Source organism: Salvelinus alpinus, chromosome 8 (assembly GCF_045679555.1).
Source record: "Salvelinus alpinus chromosome 8, SLU_Salpinus.1, whole genome shotgun sequence".
In the NCBI taxonomy this organism is placed as follows: domain Eukaryota; kingdom Metazoa; phylum Chordata; class Actinopteri; order Salmoniformes; family Salmonidae; genus Salvelinus; species Salvelinus alpinus.
The window spans coordinates 60,007,836-60,028,060 of NC_092093.1; the positions used below are offsets into that span (position 1 = coordinate 60,007,836).

Sequence of the window (20,225 nt, forward strand, 5' to 3'; positions counted from 1 at the left end):
ATGAATTAGCATGAATTGCGTGAGCAACAGGTACAAGATTACAAATATTTTTTCGAGATATGAGATAATTAACTTGTTCTTTATAATATCGTGTAGCTTTGAAATTACGTTATTTTGAAGAAAATAGGCAAGTTTCTCGACTCAAACTCTTGACTTTTAGAACGGATTTTTTGACGAATAGTGTAGCAAATGCGTGACGCAGTAGAACAACCTGAACGCGATTGGTCAACAGTCTGCTGGGCGGAGCGTTATACGTTGCTCTATTCATTCCCGGCTGAGTTTCTTCTCTTCCTTTTCTAATATCTCTGGAACAACGCAAAGCAGAATTTGCTCTACAGCTCTCGTAAAATCCTTGTCATTTAGCAAGAAATCTGTTCATTAGTGACATTAACTTTATTTGGCTTAAGATAACACATCTTAACGGTTTCATTATCGTGTCTAATTCAGGAAACGAAAAAAGGAGACTGTTTGTCGTCGTAAACGTGTTGCTAACTAAGATTATTGCTCGTCAAGTCCGACATCTGACTGTCTGAATTACTGCTGCTGTCAAAGACTGAAACTCTGGGCTGCTGTCATGGATCAAATAGGGATCACTGCAGAAGGACCAAAGGTGAGTTGGTTTGCTAATTTAGCTAATCAGTCCGACATTCTTGACATGTAATATGGCCCTGGTCGTGGCGAAAACCGAGCCTTAAAAGGCTCGTCTTGGGGAGGACAGATTAACGTGACCTAAATTAGTTTTAAATAACGTTACAGACATACATTAATCGATCTACTGTAGCGCTAATTCACATTTGTATCCATCAACAGCCAACTCTGATAGCGACTAACAGTTAGCCAAAAGGCTAACGTGCTTCAAACGTTGGCTAATTCTGAATAAGTAACTAACATATTAGCTAGCAAGCTATATTAATGTTAGACAAGTCGCGGCATGTCCCTGGCCTGGCTTTTTTGATTGACAGGATGGCTAACGTGTGTATAGTTAGCTTAGAATGTCAACTAATTGGTTAACTACTGCTTTATTCAAGTAGTTATTCAAGCACATAACGAGTACATCGATATGTTACCAAAGGGAAGCATCATGTTGGACTGTATTTCTGTTTGCTAATTTGAATGTATGGTCTTTCAGAGTCCATGGGGCGCCACCACTACCAAGGTGGTGTCACCCTGCTCCCTCGCTGACGTCATGAGCGAGCAGCTGGCCAAGCAACTGGATGAGGAAAGCAGTGCTTTCCCCGATTCCCCAGAGTAAGTGCCATAATAATAATACCATCAATATGCCAATCCCTTACACCACCGGTCTGTGTTGTTGATTCACTTTAACCAATCTGTAAATAGCACACCCAACTACCTCATCCCCATATTATTACTTATGCTAAATTGTAATTATTTCGCCTCTGGCCTATTTATTGCCTACCTCCCTACTCTTCTACATTTGCCCACAATGTACATAGATTTTTCAATTGTGTTATTGACTGTATGTTTGTTTATGTGTAACTGTTGTTTTTGTCTCACTGCTTTGCTTTATCTTGGCCAGGTCGCAGTTGTAAATGAGAACTTGTTCTCAACTGACCTACCAGGTTAAATAAAGGTGAAATAATAAAATAAAAACTTGAAAGGACCTGTTCACCCTCTTGTCTAGCGTAGGCACTGGTGTAGGCACTTCAGTGTCAATTGAAACTAGCACCACACTCACATTAGGTTATTGTGGGGGTGTGGGACGGCATGTTCATGTCCAATATCCTATGTGTTCTAGTGCCAATGCTGCTCTGGATGCCGGTGAGGAGCCAGAAACGGACTGTGATCTGATGCTGGCTCAGATGCTACAGATGCAGTTTGACAAGGAGTTTGACACCCAGCTGCGCACGGAAGAAAAAAAATTAAATGGGGATAGCAAACGTAAGCCTATGAACAAGTCTGGTATTGGAACAATACAAGGGGCGTTTTCATTAGATACTGAACGGAATATAACAGACTGAAACGGGGAGAGAACACCTGGACCGCTCATTTTAGTTTTCCGTATCAAAACATTTTCAAGTGTTTTGTACCCTAGTAAACATGACCAGGTTTCTAGAATGTGTAAAAAACAAGAATGAACTGTAGTGGAATTCTGAATAATTTGAGAGATAATTGGTCTTTACTGTTGCAGTGTCCATCTCCTTTGAGAACTATCGCATGGTGCACCCTTACGAGGACAGCGACAGCTCCGAGGATGAAGTTGATTGGCAAGACACTCGCCACGACCCCTACAAAGCCGGTAACGTCCATCCCTTTATAATTTTACCCCTATATCAGTATTGATGCTAGGCCCAATACATCTACTTTATACTTGTAACAGGTCAACATCTTGCTGCATAAAATATTGGTTGCTGTTGATTGGTGGTTGTTTTATGTTAAAGCAATAGTCAAACTTACTACATCAACCTTTTTTCAATTTTTTTTTCTAAATGTGTTCCAGATAAGCCCACGACAACTCCAAGAAAAGGCTTTACTGGGAAAGGCAAGAACATCACTACTAAGCACGATGAGGTTGTGTGTGGCAGGAAGAATACTGCACGCATGGACAATGTAAGAGTGATAACATGTTCACCTTTTGCCTTGGTTCAGCGTTATTCTATAGATAGACACATGGGGGAAATTGTATGAGTAGTAATTAGCATCATTAGCATTTGTCTCCATTTAGCGTTGAAATATGTGGCTTAATTTGTGTACACACTAATGTGAACATATCCCAAACTGTCAGCCTTTTTGTAAATCTCCCTCTCTGTCTTGTCCTCCCAGTTTGCCCCAGAGATCAATGTGGGAGATGGGCTTGGCATGGACCTGAAGCTCTCTAACCAGGTGTACAACTCCCTGAAGCAACACTGCTACTCCGAGCAGCGTCGCAGTGCTCGACTGCATGACAAAAAGGAGCACTCCACTGCTGTGAGTCTATGCAAAAGGAGGAATTGACAATACAAAAAATAACTTGAAAATGACAACAAAATGGCCTCATGCCATGTTCAGATCTGTATAGTATTTTAATATATTTTAATTCCATCATGATTATCCACTTCTGCTTTATTTTCTGTCCTTTTCTCCCTTTTTTCATTCACAGGAACAAGCAGTGGACCCAAGGACCCGTCTGCTCATGTACAAAATGGTGAACGCAGGCGTTCTGGAGAACATCAACGGCTGCATCAGCACTGGAAAGGAGTCTGTGGTGTTCCACGCAGATGGGGGAAGGTGAGGGTGACATCATGACAAGTTGTGTCGCAAGAACCCACACCTTGAATTGACTGACCCAAGGCGATTATCACCTGGCCTGATGAGTCAGATCAGGAACTTTCATTGCCTGAAGTTATGTCATGACATTTACATTGTCATGATTGACAGAGACACTATAGCAGTAGATTAATTTGCCATAGTTGTAGTATTTGTTTAAACGTTTTTGTGTAGAACTGCCCCCCTAAATGTCTCTGTTAATTAAGTTGTAGTTGGTTTCTAAGGTTTTCCAATACTGTTGTTTTTTCCCCCAGCATGGAGGAGAAGGCTGTCCCAGATGAGTGTGTACTCAAGGTCTTCAAGACCACACTCAATGAGTTCAAGAACCGCGACAAGTACATCAAGGACGACTACCGCTTCAAGGAACGCTTCAGCAAGCTGAATCCCCGCAAGATCATCCACCTCTGGGCTGAGAAAGAGATGCACAACCTGGCTCGGTGGGTGGTGGTGACGTCACTTAAATGGACCAACACCAATTCACCTCATTTATCTAAAAACTCAGTTCAAATAACTTATTTTATTTTTTATATCAGATTCCAATGCTCCAACTGTGTTACGGCTCACTCTCTCTTCCCCACTCCATCAGTATGAAAAAGGCTGACATCCCATGCCCTGAGGTGGTGCTTCTGAAGAAGCACATCCTGGTGATGTCGTTCATTGGCAAGGACCATGTGCCGGCTCCCAAACTTAAAGAAGCCATGTTGGGCTCTGAGGACATGAACAGGGCCTACTACCAAGTGCTTCATGTGAGTGCAGTTGCTGTGCCGCCATGCACTAATGTAGACGTTACTTATGTTGTGTATTTACGTACGTCATAGTAATATCTGGTTGTGTGTACTAGTTTCAAAGAGATGAGTATCCTCAGAACACGCCCTGACTGAGAAGTATAATTCTGGATTATGACCCCTGGGTGTGTCTGTCTTTGTAGATGATGCAGCAGTTGTATCAGGAGTGTAACCTCGTTCACGCCGACCTGAGCGAATACAACATGCTGTGGCATCAGGGGAAGGTAGGTCAATCTACATCTTATTTTTATACCTGATTCCTCATGGTTAATTTTAACTGGAAATTCTGGCATGAGATTTTACCTTCATTCAGCATGAGTGATTTAATCATCTTGTTTTATGTAGGTTTGGTTGATTGATGTAAGTCAGTCCATTGAGCCCAATCACCCTCACGGCCTTGAGTTCCTGTTCAGGGACTGCAGGAACGTGGCTACGGTAAGTTGGCTCACAGTGATGCAAGTACTGTAGGTTTAAATTGCCTGTTACTTACAGCTCATAGTAAATACTGACTAAAGTCCTGATTTGCACAACAGGCTCTGTCTCACTGCAGAATTCATGTGCTTCCACGTTCTCCAAATGTCAAATTTCAAAGTGTTTTCGTTGCTCCTGCTGCTCTCTCGTTTCCATTTCTTCAAACGTCAAATCCTGAAGTTAAGGTTTGAGTTTAGTCACTCATTCTGAATGGTTGAGTTTAGTCAATCATTCTGAATGGTTAAGGGAAGGGTTCAGGTACATTTGAATGGATGAGGTCCTGTATATTTAGCTGCCACACCTCAAAACATACGATAAGTGTTGGTGGATACTGAGCGACAGTCAAAACAAAATATGTCCACTATTCTTACATCCGGTTTTGTATCAGTGACACGCTGGTGGTTTTAATAACAAGATATAGTTTTTATCTCATCTCTGCAGTTCTTCCAGAAGGGCGGGGTGTCGGAAGCCATGAACGTGTACGAGCTCTTCAATGTTGTGTCTGGGCTGCAGCTCAGCGGTGACAGCGAGGCAGAGTTCCTTGCCCAGGTCAGAAAACATTGAGGCCCCTATGAGGGTATTATTTCTCTGTTGAAGATTCATGTAGTTGCATTGAATTTACAGAACTAAGTTTTACAGGCAGTTTAAAGTGGGCTCTTGTCTTATCTAGAGTCCCACACACAGCAAAATCTATCATGCACTGAAGTGTCCTTTTGGGGTGGGAAATGTTTATACTACACTGAACAAAAATATAAACACAACATGCAACAATTTCAAAGATTTGATTTACAGTTCATATAATGAAAACAGTCCATTGAAATAAATTCATTAGAACCCGATATATGGATTTCACATGACTGGGAATACAGATATGCATCTGTTGGTCACAGATACTTTTTATTTTTAAAAGGTAGGAGAAGATCAGAAAACCAGTCAGTATCTGGTGTGACCACTATTTGCCTTATGCTGCACGACACATCTCATACGCATAGAGTTAATCAAGCTGTTGATTGTGGCCTGTGGAATGTTGACCCACTCTTCAATGGCTGTGCAAAGTTGCTGGATATTGGAGGGAACTGGAACATGCTGTTGTACATGTCGATCCAGAGCATCCCAAACATGCTCAGTGGGTAACATGTCTGGTGAGTATACAGGCCATGGAAGAACTGGGACATTTTCAGCTTCTAGGAATTGTGTACAGATCCTTGCGATATGAGGCCCTGCATTATGCTGAAACATGAGGTGATGGCGATGGATGAATGGCACGGCAATGGGCCTCAGGATCTCATCACGGTATCTTTGAGCATTAAAATTGCCATCGATAAAATGCAATTGTTTGTCTGTAGCTTATGCCTGCCCATACCATAACCCCACCGCCACCATGGGGCACTCTGTTCACACCGTTGACATCAGCAAACCACTTGCCCACATGATGCCAAACACTCTCTCTGCCATCTGTCCTGTACAGTTGACATTGTGATTAATCTGTGAAGAGCACACCTCCAGCGTGCCAGTGGCCATCGAAGGTGAGCATTTGCCCACTGAAGTCGGTTATGACGTTGAACTGCAGTCAGGACAAGACCCTGGCGAGGATGACGATCACCAGATTAGCTACCCTGAAATGGTTTCTAACAGTTTGTGCAGAAATTCTTCAGTTGTGCAAACCCACAGTTTCATCAGCTGTCCGGGTGGCTGGTCTCAGATGGTCCCGCATAAGAAGAAGCCGGATGTGGAGGTCCTGGGCTGGCGTGGTTACTGGTGGTTTGCGGTTGTGAGGCCGGTTGGACGCACTGCCAAATTCTTTAAAACAATGTTGGAGGTGGCTTATGGTAGAGAAATTAACATTAACTTCTCTGGCATCAGCTCTGGTGGACATTCCTGCAGTCAGCATGCCAATTGCACGGTCCCTCAACTTGAGACATCTGTGGCATTGTGTTGTGTGACACATCTGCACATTTTAATGGCCATTGTCCCCAGCACAAGGTGCACCTGTGTAATGATCATGCTGTTTAATCAGCTTCTTGATATGCCACACCTGTCAGGTGGATGGATGGATTATCTTAGCAAATGAGAAATGCATACTAACAGGGATGTGCACAATTTGTTAGAAATTAACTTTTTGTGCGTATTGAACATTTCTGGGATATTTTATTTCAGCTCATGAAACATGGGGCCAACACTTTACATGTTGCGCTTATTTTTGTTCAATGTACAATTTGACCCTATTCCATCAAATCAAATTGTATAGATATAGTGCTTTTTGTCAAAGTGCTTACCAGAAACCGGGGATTATAGTATTTACTTTCATACAGTTTGTAGACTACCTGTATGCACATAATTAAGTTGATGGTTTACTTTCCTCTACGTCTTTGTGATTTTTGTATTAACACTGTCCTCACTTGTCGTTTTATAGATCGAGGCACTGGAGAAGATGAATGAAGACCACGTGCAGAGAAGGGGCAAGAGAACCTACTCCTCCAGCACCAGCGACGGGGGGCCTCCACTATTACACCACGAGGATGATTAACGATGAGATGTTAGACACCATGATTAGCTCCATGGATCCTGTTCAGTTGATTCTGTTTGAGAGAATGGGCGAGTAAACCCCCCCCCAAAGGTCTTTCATCACAATGAGGGACACAAGGTCGAAAGGTCACTGCATCCCAAGATGCTGCACTGGGGGCAGTGGGCTGAAAAGCCTCCCATACACCTCCGTGAAATGTCAACATCTCATTCCATTACTACGATTGTAGATGGAATGGATGGGGACGTCTAAGGGGGGACATGACGGATGCATCTACATGCGTACACAATTATTGCTTTTTAAAAATTAGATGGTATTCAGCATTCATGACATTAAGTTCTTTACAGGTGAACTGAGCTCGAATGAAAAGAGCTTTGCGTTATATGAATGGAACAAATTGCAATCCAACATTTGGTGAAGAGCCCTAGTACGTGTCAATGAATATTTTAATCATGAAAGGTGCAGTCATGAATGAAGACACAATGAATTGTTTGTCATTGGCTCCGAGATGCATTGAGGTCCATTGATTGTATAAGGGAACTGTGTTTTCTGTGATCTTCAATATAATGGTGGAAATAAATGGCATAAATTTTAGTTATGCTTTGTGTATAATTTTACTTTGCTCTGGACAAATTGAGCAGCAGCTTGACAGGAGACACCAAACTAATCTTAAACTAGGAGTTATAAAACCATACATACAACAAGCAATCTATATTTAACTATAACATGTCAATATTACTCAGTCAGCCAGTCCAACTTGTATAAAAGCCTGCAGAAACTACCAATATCTTATTTGAGTGTTCGATTTCAGTTTGACAATCGACTTTTATTTTGAAAGTAGCGTTTAGCCTGCATTTGTCATGTTGGAAACTCGGAAATGTCTGACTTGCTAACCTAGGCGGAAGAGTCGGATCACGAGTTTCCCACCAGGAGGTACCAGAATCAACAAATAGGAAGCTTTACGGAAATGTAATTTTAACTCGGAGGTCCCTAGTTTTCGACATGACATGAACGCAGCATTACCACAGACTGCGTTACCAAATACTTTTATAACTAAACCAAGAGACCACAGTGTCGTTTCCTATGGGAATAAATGTGTCATTTTGGGCAGAACAAGGAGGCATCTGTATATTTCCGTTAGAGAACGCCTACTTTGTGAAGTGCGCGTGTGCAATAACTCAATTCGCCTTTGCACTCCTAAATAACGCGATATAAAAAGTGTTTTGGCAAAGGGTAAAGTCTACAAAACTTATTCCACTCAGTTCATAACATATTTTCGTTTTAGAAAACGAAAACTGTATTGAGATCAAATGTTTTGTCGATGAGAAAAAGTCAGCCAACGTCAAGCGTTCAGATTTATACATCCGGTGAAATATCTGTCATTGTTCTGTGTGGCATTAATATCTTGTGGGATTCACGTGACTGTCACATGATTTTGAAACCGGAACTTGCCGTAGAGAGGCTTTGGACAATTAATTTATGAAATGCATAGCAAACACTGACAACTAACTGCAAGACATAATAGTCAGCAAAGCTAAAGGTTCATAATGAGTGATGAACACTACTACCTAGAACTTTGTGATAATCCTGTGCAATTTGAAAATGCCTCAAGCGTCAACAATGTGTTTTTTGACGAAGCAAACAAACAGGTACATTAACGTTACTAACGTTAGCTGCCAAGGCTAGCTAGAAGGATATGCTCAGCTATGGTGGTTACTCCAGATACAGCTAGCTAGATGTTAGCGCGATTATAGCTAGCTAAATAAATCATATTTTGTCTGGATTTTACATTCAGCTAGGTACTTCAGTGTGCTGGTTTATGTGAACGCAAGTACATATAACTAGCTATGATGAGGGTGGCTGTCAAACTGTTGATTCCCATGTCGCAGCATGGTGAAGGTCCTAAAGTGTAGCCATACAGTATGGCTAATTAATATGGTAGGTATTAAGGATGTAGACGAATTAGTGAACTTCAGTCAACATTTAACGCATGTCTCTGGCAGTACATTCACCAGCTAAACAAGGCAGATTTAGATGAGCAGTAACCCTCATAACCCTCATATTGCTTCAGGCAGAAGTTACACTATCCTCCTAATGTAATGTATACCAGGCTCCAAATCCTTTTATATATTGATTGTTCTCTATTTACCCTGTTTGCTCCTTCAGGTGTTTGCAGTGCGTTCGGGGGGTGCCACTGGGGTTGTGGTTAAAGGACCAGAGGACAAAAGCTCAGTTGCCTTCAGGTAACGAGACGATGCATATATTGCGACGATGATGATCATAAGCTTGGATAATGGTCTCTAATGCAGTATATACATTTTCTTCACAGAATGGATGACAAAGGAGAGGTGAAGTGCATCAAGTTTTCGATCGGAAATAAGATTTTGGCAGTTCAGAGAACACCAAAATCTGTGGTAAGCATTACAGCAATCATTCTCAACTCAATGGTATTCAATTATTGTGTTTTCTATCCACGCTGATGGCCTGACCAAAAGCCTCAGGTTTTTTTTCTCGTAGGATTTCATAAACTTCATACCGGATTATCCACACTTGGAATTCTCACAGGAATGTAAGGTATGCAAGCATATCCAGTGTCAAATGTTTGAAGTTCAAAATAACTGTTAATTTCTTCATGTTGTAACTAAGCATGAGTCAATCTTCTATAGGTGTGATTTGTTTTATGTTCTCCTTTTTGATTGACAGATGAAGAATGCCAGTATTTTGGGCTTCTGTTGGACTAACTGGAATGAAATCGTTTTCATCACTGACCAGGGAATTGAGTTCTACCAGGTAACTATGTTTCACATTAATCACATTTCTTGTGATATGTAATAAAGCCAGTCGTTTTTGTGATTTAGGATAGGAATGCACTACCAGGAAAGTTGCACACTCCTAGATTTGTTTCATAGGTTATTGGATCGCAGCACTATCAATTGAGTTTGCCCTGTATTACTCTTTCTTATACTAAAACATTGTCGCATGACACTTACGTGACTCAACTCAATTCAAACTACAACCACTAGATGTCTTAATGTACCACTGACTGAGAAATAAAGTTGTCAGATTTTGCAGTACTGCACAGTATTAGGTTGATTGGTAACGTTACCTCTTTATACTGGAATACGAAAAGAGGAAGACTGCAATCTGTTAGGCTCAAAATGTTCTACAAAAAGGTGTCTTGTGCCAGTTTTTCATTTGAGTTGAAGTTGTCAATGAGATGCTCTCTGTGTTTAGGTGCTTCCTGACAAGCGTAGCCTGAAGCTGCTGAAGAGTCAGAGCATCAATGTGAACTGGTACATGTACTGTCCTGAGACAGCAGTCATTCTACTCTCTACCACCTTCCAGGGCAATGTGCTGCAGCCGTTTGCCTTCAAAGTAAGTGTTCACAACTGATGTCCACCTGCTGATACAGTAAGACACGATATATACCACCAAAAGCTAATGTTCATGTTTGAGCAAGCATTAGCATCCTAAAGTCGCTGGAAATATAATCATCAAACCTATTGTTGTTTTTTTTGTCCCACCAGAGTGGAACCATGTCTAAAATGTCCAAGTTTGAGATCGAGCTTCCGGTGGTTCCCAAGCCAGCCAAGCTCAATCTGTCAGAGAGGGACATTGCTGTGGCCAACATGTGAGTTTGTAACTGTTTTGAATTGATATTTCACATTTTGGCTCGATATTCAAGTAACAATTTCAAACAAAAAGCAAAAGCCCTTTGGGCTGTAGGAAGCAGTATGAACGCTGAATGAGTTGTTCACTTTGTTTCTAATGGTAGTTACGGTCAGCTGTATGTAATGTATCTGAAGCATCACTCCAGAACTACCGACAGTCCCTGTGCTGAGGTGGTCCTCTATCAGCTACCCAGGTACATCTTATTTAGCATATTCCTAATGGGCATTCCTCTAAACATGCTGAAATTCCTCCTAATTTAACATGGTCATGCAGCAATCATATCGTCCTTATATTCAGAGTTTCTTGTGTAACTAGAGAAACAAGGACTAGCTAGAGTAAGAAGCTACTCATAGACATTTACTGGATCAATCTTGAAATGAAATATCCATGGTGTAATTTATACATAGGGAATACCTGAAGGGCTAAATTGGTAAATTATGTCTGGCCTAACGACATGTTGTTCCCAGGGAGGGATCCTGTAAGAAGACCAACGTGTTAAAACTCAACACCACAGGGAAGTTTGCCCTCAACGTGGTGGATAACCTGGTGGTAGTGCATCATCAGAGCACTCAGGTGAGTTCTTTTGGCAAGAAATGACAATTGGAGCCTTTTGAGCCGGGTTCTCACCAAAGAATGTAAGAGGGGTGCTGTGCCACTATGTTTATGTATGTATGTTTTTCTGGATTCCAGAAAAATACTTTTTACAGGTGTTCATAAATGCTAAATCTCTTGAGTCCAAAGGGGGACCACCTTGTTTAAAAAAATCAAGGCAGATCCCTGCTTGAGGTTAGACAGGCAAACTACTACTACGGTTGTGTTGTTTCATATCCAGGGTCTAAACCCATTAAGTCTGGCATGATGTAGATAATGTCTTATTTCAGACCTCCATCATATTTGACATCAAGCTGCGGGAGCCCGACTGTGCCCTGAACGTCCACCAGCCTGTGCTGCCTCCTCGCTCCATACACCCCTACAGGATTCCCCTCACAGGTATAGGCTACTTGGATTTACTCTATGCATGTACACTCATTGGCCAGTTTATTAGATACACCCATCTAGTACTGGATCTGATACCCTTGTGTGTTCAGAGCAGCCTGATTTCTTTGGGGCATGGAAACGTTGCTCAATTGGTCTCAAGAGACCTAACGTGTGCCAGGAAAACATTCCCCACACCATTACACCATCAGCCTGTACTGTTGACACCAGACAGCATGGGGCCATGGACTCATGCTGCTTACGCCAATTCCTGACTGCCATGACGCAACAGGATCCAGGATTCATCAGACCAGGCAATGTTTTTCCACTCCTCAATTGTCCAGTGTTGGTATTCGCCTGCCCACTGGAGCCTCTTTTTTTTGTTTTTAGCTGATAGGAGTGTAACCCGGTGTGGTCGTCTGCTGCAATAGCCCATCCGTGACAAGGACTGACGAGTTGTGCGTTCTGAGATGCCGTTCTGCACACCACTGTTGTACTGCGCTGTTATTTGCCTGTTTGTGGCCCGCCTGTTAGCGTGCACGATTCATTCTCCTTCCACCTCTCAACTAGCTGTGTTTTCACGTACAGGACTGCCACTGACTGGTGCGACAAATAAAAAGCATCCTTTCTCGGTAAAACCTAGACACTGTCGTGTGTGAAAAGTCTAGGACGCCGGCCGTTTCTGAACCGGTCGCTTAGGTCACTGGTTTTGCCCACTGGAATGTTCAATCGAACAGTAACTGGATGCCTTTCTGCCTGCTTTATATAGCAAGCCACGGCCACGTGACTCATCATTCCCGTGAAGTGAGTGGTGGTGTTATAACTGGCCACTGAGTGTGTATGGACAGGCCAGACTTTACCAACTGCTTGGCTGTTTTGGTCACTGACTGGCTGACTGTATGTGTGTCTTTGCCTGTCTGCCTGTCAGTCACTCCAGTTGTAATTGTGTCACTCTCTTGTGTGACAGACAGAGGTGTCTCTTTCTACCCATGTGTCATTCTGTCTGTCTGAGACATGACATAACCTTCTGTCACTTGTGGTGGCATATTTCTGCTTTACCAAATGAGGAGAGTTACAAACTACACACCAGTCAGAGTAACACTTAAACTACATCTTTAATAATAATAAGCAATAGCATTTGACTTTCAACAATTCACTATTTCTAAAGAACCGTTGAGAAGTACCAACAGAAAAGTACAAAGATCTTTTATAGCCAAGATACACCCCTCTCAACTTACATGACGAATCACAGATCTTAGGAACTGTTCACAAAGAAAGAATTTTCTTGAGAAAGGAGTATCCCTTAGCCAGATAACATTCGCTATTAATTATCGTTGAGTTTGGTCCCTCAGACGAGGCTCTAATCTCGTTCCTGGTACTTCATAATACAAAAACACCAACTCATCCAATGGCATATATAAATTATCAACTCTAGATACTCCCATCTCATGTAAACCCCCTCTTGACCCCACTCCTGGACAAGCTCACTGAGGGGAGTGAGCCTCTAGGTCATGCACTATCCCAGGATAAGTGTAAGATCAGAGAGGACATACAATGTTTCCAGACACTGCCATACACCTCCCCCCAATGGGAAACGGAGGGAGTGACTGGCGCACAGACATTGTGGAGACAAGTAATTGGTTCCCCATTAATCACGCCATCCCTTCACATGGTTTAAGAATAGGTAAAGACACATTCACATATGAAGACAATGTTCCATTATGTCCTCTTCCCTTTCTGATATTCTGCATAGCACCAGGGACATGTGAAAGACAAGCCTGACCTCTCCCCTCTCTGGGCCCCAAGTGACTGAGCCCCAGCTTAGGGAAAAGTGCAACTGCCAACACTATAGTCCAAAAGGATATATTCTAATGACAAGTATCTCACATAAGCATATTATGCAAATAAAACATCTTAATTATCTATGTTACCCAACTAATTCTGATTCATCTGCCACACACTTCACTCCCATCTGTCGCTTTTAGAATACTCTCTTTCCCTCCCTTCCTTATGTCTCTTAAAGCCCTGACAGAAACTAACTTCACTTCTCCATAGGTCCTTCTGCTGTACCCAGCCAGCCTCCAGTGCCTTGTGAGCTCTGTATCCTTTATGAAACGCAAGTCGCTAGATGAGCTGCGGCGGGCACTTGTCAATGACAATTGGAACAGCTAGCAGGGAAATGGTAGGTGGTGGTATTACTGATGATCATGGATGCTTCCCTTGACCTTCAGACTCCTCATCTTGGAGCGTCTTTCAACCCGACATCATCATCAGTGCAAGCGAAGGTGAGTGAGAACACCCACACATCTAACCATAGACGGCTATGTCCCGGCTTACTGTCTGTTATCTGGACCAGAAACATCTAACCATAGACGGCTATGTCCCGGCTTACTGTCTGTTATCTGTACCAGAAACAACCACTAACCCCTATTCACTGTAGATCAGATGGGTGCATAGTAACCAACGTGGTAGTAGAGCCGCCACCTCCTCTTCTAGGCTATGTAGTTACCATATTACTTTCACTTATCCACATTTCTCATCTACATTTTGTTTTGGATGGTGCTCATGTTCTTGCATGGTTTCAGGGTGTCTGTCCTGTTCTGTGTGTTCCCCCTCTGTTTCAGGGTGTCTGACCTGTTCTGTGTGTACCCCCTGTTTCAGGATATCAGTGGTATCTGCAGGTGAAGCTGCCGCCCACCGTCAACCTCCTGCAGGACAAGGGCAAGCTGATCGACTTCCTCCTGCGCAGACGAGACTGCAAGATGGTCATCCTGTCCGTGTGCTCACAAAGTAAGACTGCCTTGTGAAACAGATAGGGGAGACTGTGTTCGTCGCTGAAGGAAGCACACTAAAATAACAAGGTTGTAGAATAGACGATTAGAGAAGCCTGAACCATAGTGAACATAGGCAGTGTTCACTCAAGGCCTCTCTCTCTGTGTGTTTCAGTGCTCAACGGGGAAGACAAGGGGAGCTTACCAGTGGTGGCCACAGTGTTCGACAAACTCAACCAAGTCTTCAAAGAGTACCTGGAGGCAGAGCAGACCTACACTGTGGTGAGTACTGCCTACTAGGGTCAGGACCATACCAGTATCGAGGAAACAAAACAAACACTTTAGGACTTCTTTAGGAAAACAGCGACTTCTTTAGGAAAACAGCCCTAATGTTGGAAACAAAGTCAAGTGACACAAGTGAAAAGTTATTTAGGACAGTAGTGGTGTCTTACTAGTAGATCCATCTAACCATTTTGATCTTGTAACTTGAATAACAAAAAGGATGAAGAGGATATAATCAACTGAATAGATTTGAGTTGTCCATATTACGGATTATCAGGACAGTAGCCCATACACTGTCTGTTGCAGTTACTTGACTTTGTTGTTACTAGGGCTGTTACAGTGACCCTATTATCGCCACACCGGCAGTCAAATTCCATGTGACTAAGTTTAGTCACGGTAATTAGGCTTCTCCAAGCTCTGCTGCTGATGGTCATTAGTAGCCTACCAAACTTGCTAACTGTCTGGTACTCAGCACTCTATTGTCCCTCTAATCACTCTGATCGAAAATCTAATCAAACACTTCATGAGAGCCCATGAGCTTATGTTGCACAACATTTCTATAGGCTATGCAATTACAGAAGAAAACAGAGTGATGGGATCCTCCTCTTTTTAAGAGGCCATCAGCTTTCTATAGGCTAGACCTAGTATATTTATTTCTCAACTTTCCTAATATTAAGCACATTGCTTCTCTTTACAACAGGAGTATAGCCTACCTGGCTGGTATGAAAATGAACCACAGGAAAAGCGACCTCCATTTGTTATTTAAGTGCATAGATTTTTGCATAGATTTTTTTCCACTGCCCCTGTTAGGAGACAGGTGCATGATAATGGTCCATTCTAAATCAAAACAAATTTAAAACATATATATTATTTAGTATATGTAAAGATGAGATTAAATCAAGAATAGTCTGATTGGTGACAATATTAGCATATAACTTGTGAATTATATATTATCACTTGTGAATGATTCCCAGCGTTAGGCAAGAAACAAAGCTTTCCCCCCCCCCAACTTTTTCTAATCATAGTCGGACACCTCATGTAGCCTAGCCCATAGGCCTATATGTTTTGATAAGGTTGATAAACTAAAGTGGCAAAATAACATCTTAAAATTAAGCACATTTGATCCTCTTTTACAAGGGCTGTAGAGCTTAACTGGCATATATAAGCATCGTGTGAGTTTCAAGTTTGGGGAAGATAGTTTTCCCCATAAAAATGTACCTTTATAATTAAAGCATTACATGCATAATCGCATTTGCGGTCACTTTTGATAATGGTGTTTTCCCGCTAATGGAACATTCGCGCTTATACCCTACTGCCGTGTACGCATTTCTGCGCTTATAATGTGAAGAAATAGCCTAATAGTTTATTAAATTTTAAGCTAAATGTTCTAATCTGTTACGTGAGCCACATTGCGTAAAAAAGGTTTTTGATACTAGTGGTTGTATTAATTTGGGATCTATTGCATCCCACAACTGTTCCAGACTATGTTTGGAATATTTATTTCTCGCACAGAATATAATAGGTCAACTTTTGTACTATGGGAGATAGTAGATTGACATAGGCTAGTGCTTTTGCTGTTCATTAGGCCTACTCATCTTGTTGGCTGACGAAAAGTAAATGCGGACATTTCTTCCAATATCTTAAATATGCACCTCGGAATTGGATAATGACGCGCACAGTTGCGTCCCCAAAGCGTCTGTCTTCACTTTTAGCCTGTGAGAAAGACCCGATCACATGATGGAGAGCCATGTGAGTGAGAGGTGCTTTAGAGCCCGCAGCACTCCGGGAGAAGGGAATTATAATTATTATATTTACCCCAAGGGCACAACGGCCACTGGCTGCAAAAGGCATGGATTTTTTTTAGGGGTCATTACGGACACACAAAGGGGATGCCGCCGGGAAATTCACGGCATTATCAAGTGCATGTCAAATTGTGAATGAGAGACTGATGAAGTGTGTACAGCCTGCGCAAAAAAAACAAAGCAGAGCTCATGCCTTTTCAAGGGACTTTTTTTCAAATCATCATTAGTCGTATCATGCAGCTTTACAATGTATTAAAAATCAAAACATATAGCCCAACGTTTGTAGAACAACTAAAGTTACATTAATAACTCTAAATTTAGCATATAGGAGTACGTGTTTCCTTGTTAACCGCTCAACACAGAATATTCGCATGTGCTCACTCAAATAATTTGGAGAAAATATCCTTTCTATTTTATTCAGCTTTGTTCAATTGTATTCTTCATACTATAAAATAATGCCACAGAATATAAGCAAATCTTGTCTACTAAATGAACTAGTGTAGCCCACAGCCATATGACTTAGCCAGATTTAAGGACAACTCAGAGTATGCTGTTCTGTTCTTCTGAAATAGACTACATTTTCTTCATATGTTTTAGACCTGTCTAAAATAAATACAATTTATTCTGAATGTGTAGGCAATATTACATGGATTTATGTTACAACGGTCTGCATCAGTGGCTTGTAGGCTACGTGTGGGAGCCAGGAGATACTAAATCTGATAATTACCATGAGACCAGAGTTATTGGCTTGATAATCATAGGCTAACAAAATGTTGTGACCGCCACAGCCCTAGTTGTTACCTGTTGATCTCTTTCAGGCTATGGAGTCTGGTCCCAGCCGAGGCAGCGCTGCTCGGGAGAGGCCTGTCCGGACGCAGGCGGTTATCGACCAGTCCGACATGTACACACACGTCCTGTCCTCCTTCACAGAGAAAAAGGTGACGCAACCTCCTTCCTGTGATCCCATTTCTCACCAGCTAACTGTTTGTTGGAAGTGAAAGGTACAAGGCTACTGTAGTGCTGGTGCCTTATTTGAATTGAAAGTTATTTTTTCTCAATTGCCTGTTAGATGACTGAACATTATATTGTTTCACCCCTCCAACAGGACGTATCTCACAAATTCATCATTGCTGTGCTGATGGAGTACATCCGCTCACTCAACCAGGTCCAGATCACTGTGCAGGTAGGTACTCATTGCAGAAAAGTATTTTCGTGAGGCTCTATAAGAACAGAGTTTTGTGTTGTTTTATCATAATGGTGGGATGACACTGTTTCATCTTGTAACATGTTGTCAGTGCTACATTAGTATGCTTTGTGTTCCTGTAGATTCTGCATATTTATTGTCCCATATTGTCATCAAATTACTTTCAATTGGGATCCGTGATGTTGAGTTGTCTGAAATATAAGGTCCACTTTCCTCTCCTCTGTTTCTCCTCCAGCATTACCTGTATGAGCTGGTCATTAAGACGTTGGTTCATCACAGCCTCTTCTACATGCTTCATCAGTTCCTCCAGTACCACGTCCTCAGTGACTCTAAACCTCTGGTGAGTCCTCAATTACTATAAACAAAGCGCAACTATTTCATGGTAGTTTGATCCTGTAGGTTTTGTGTATTCAGAGGAGTTGGGGGTAAAGTTTAATACAAAGGGCTAGCAGGCTGTTACTTCTAAAGATGCAATGCTTCAGAAAATATCTAGGTCAAATACTTATCTTCAGCTGCACGTCATAAGATTTGCCTGTTCCAATGGAAACAATATAAAATCCTTTTGACATATGCGTTTTACCCCGGTCTTTGAAAGTTAATTCCTATGTAATATTTAATCCAACATAATGCGTGGGAACCTTCTTCCTGTGATCCCATTTCTCACCAGCTAACTGTTTGTTTGGAAGTAAAAGGCACCAGGCTACTGTAGCGCTGGTTGATTATTTACTCTCTGTTACATTGGTTGAGCAGACCTTGGATCAGTTCTACTGTATGATCTTTATTTTGATTGGTTGTGAAATTAACATCTGTAGTGTCTGTATTGTCTTAAGGCCTGTTTGCTGCTGTCTCTAGAAGGCACTTACCCCGCTGCACACCAGCTCTCCCTGGACATGTTAAAGGTATGATGCACACACACACTAAAATGCACGCGTCACACACACATGCAGACTATTTTAAACAGCTATCGGTTATCACACAGGACATCCCCAAAGTCCTTTGTAGAATTGGTTGTTTTTCCAGAGAATCCTGTCAACTAATTATAGAAAGAAAGGAGCCTTCATGTGAGCCTTCATGGCTAACTTATAACAATAAATCCTGGTACTCATATAGACATGTTTAACATGCTGATCTGTAACGTCCTACATCTATCTGTGTGTGTGACAGAGACTGTCCACGGCCAATGATGAGATCGTGGAAGTACTCCTGTCCAAACAGCAGGTGCTGGGTGCTCTGCGCTTCATCCGCAGCGTGGGAGGCAACGACAACATCTCCGCTCGCAAGTTCCTGGACGCGGCGCTCCAGACGGCCGACCAGATGCTCTTCTACACCATCTTCCGGTTCTTTGAGCAGAGGAACCTGCGCCTGAGAGGCAGCCCCAGCTTCAACCCAGGTGAGGTGACACCTCTACACTAGGACTTCAGCTGAAATGGCTCCCTATTCCCTATGTAGTGTGCTACTTATCACCATGGAGATCACTTACTCAAGAGCCACATTGTCTTAGGTCTGGTGGCTTGACCAATAGCGTAACTTGTCTGCACCGATAGGTGGAAGGAATGGCTCTGCGTAGGGTGACACTAAATTCCTGAATTTCCATGGCTCTGGTCAAACTAACTCCTTTGTAATGACCGTAGAAAGAATTCACACATTGACTCTAGAATGTTGTAGAAATGTTGATAACGCCATAGTTTTCAATAATGAATGAGTAACCTCTGTGTGATTTTTCTATTAGATTACCTTGACCCAAATAATAACTCTATTAAGCCAGGAACAACAGGCATATGCTGAAAGGTGCTGAAGCAGTTTATTTGGCTTCGCCTGCTGTTGTGTGCTCCTATTGCTTTTTTATTCATATGAATACATTTATCCTAGTTGCATGGTTTCTTTGAAACGTAGGAGAGTATCAATGATTGTGAACCTGTTTCCTATAGGTTTCAGGTTTTGATAGACGCCAACATTATCAACGCAAACTGAAATCCATGACAGAGCAAAGCATAGACCTGTCTAAATATCCAATAAAAAATAAATTTTAAAAAGTATAAATTAATAAGGACCCAATCGGTACCAATGCTAAAAACACAACCAACATGTGGGTAATAAGTAAAACTTGGAATAAATAACAAATTATTGAATGAACTGCTAATAAATCACTTCCCACCCAACTGCCACTGGTGTGTATTGACTGACCTTTGACCCAATACTCTGTTTTGATTGGCCTTTAGGTGAGCACTGTGAGGAACACGTGGTATACTTCAAGCAAGTTTTCGGGGAGCAAGCACTCATGAAGCAAGCAACAGTTTGAGCTGTGACATTTCATCTTATCCCACAGCCCGTTTAACTTATTGTAAATTGTTGAAATCATGCTAATAAAGTCATTTGTACATACTCTAACAATCAATTTTGTATTAAATGTCATGCTTTATTCTGCTTGACAAAATATCCTTCTGACTAGCCCTGGGTCATGTTCATTAGGGCACG

The 20,225-nt window shown here is 42.0% G+C and overlaps 2 protein-coding genes across 3 annotated transcripts; both read left to right on the top strand.

Moving 5' to 3' along the window:
• Window positions 1-254: 254 nt before the first annotated feature.
• On the top strand, window positions 255-7,638 carry riok3 (RIO kinase 3 (yeast)). 2 transcript variants are annotated; one of them, XR_011676540.1, is made up of 13 exons: window positions 255-610; window positions 1,130-1,248; window positions 1,757-1,899; window positions 2,150-2,257; window positions 2,459-2,568; window positions 2,782-2,925; window positions 3,098-3,225; window positions 3,519-3,701; window positions 3,851-4,010; window positions 4,193-4,273; window positions 4,395-4,484; window positions 4,942-5,069; window positions 6,934-7,638. XR_011676540.1 is itself a non-coding variant. In XM_071414398.1 (13 exons), exons 1-13 carry the CDS (start codon window positions 575-577, stop codon window positions 7,045-7,047), a joined length of 1,524 nt encoding a protein of 507 aa, XP_071270499.1. In that variant the 5' UTR covers window positions 255-574; the 3' UTR covers window positions 7,048-7,638. The 2 variants fall into 2 exon arrangements, 1 of the variants encoding a protein (XP_071270499.1); XM_071414398.1 differs by having other exon boundaries at window positions 4,962-5,069.
• Window positions 7,639-8,464: 826 nt separating this feature from the next.
• rmc1 (regulator of MON1-CCZ1) lies at window positions 8,465-20,145 on the top strand. Its single transcript, XM_071414396.1, has 20 exons — window positions 8,465-8,693; window positions 9,211-9,287; window positions 9,374-9,458; window positions 9,562-9,618; window positions 9,748-9,834; window positions 10,279-10,419; window positions 10,572-10,675; window positions 10,820-10,909; window positions 11,184-11,289; window positions 11,598-11,706; window positions 13,747-13,791; window positions 13,923-13,976; window positions 14,353-14,481; window positions 14,638-14,744; window positions 17,365-17,484; window positions 17,652-17,729; window positions 17,986-18,090; window positions 18,581-18,649; window positions 18,915-19,140; window positions 19,970-20,145. Exons 1-20 carry the CDS (start codon window positions 8,592-8,594, stop codon window positions 20,047-20,049), a joined length of 1,971 nt encoding a protein of 656 aa, XP_071270497.1. The 5' UTR covers window positions 8,465-8,591; the 3' UTR covers window positions 20,050-20,145.
• Window positions 20,146-20,225: the final 80 nt, after the last annotated feature.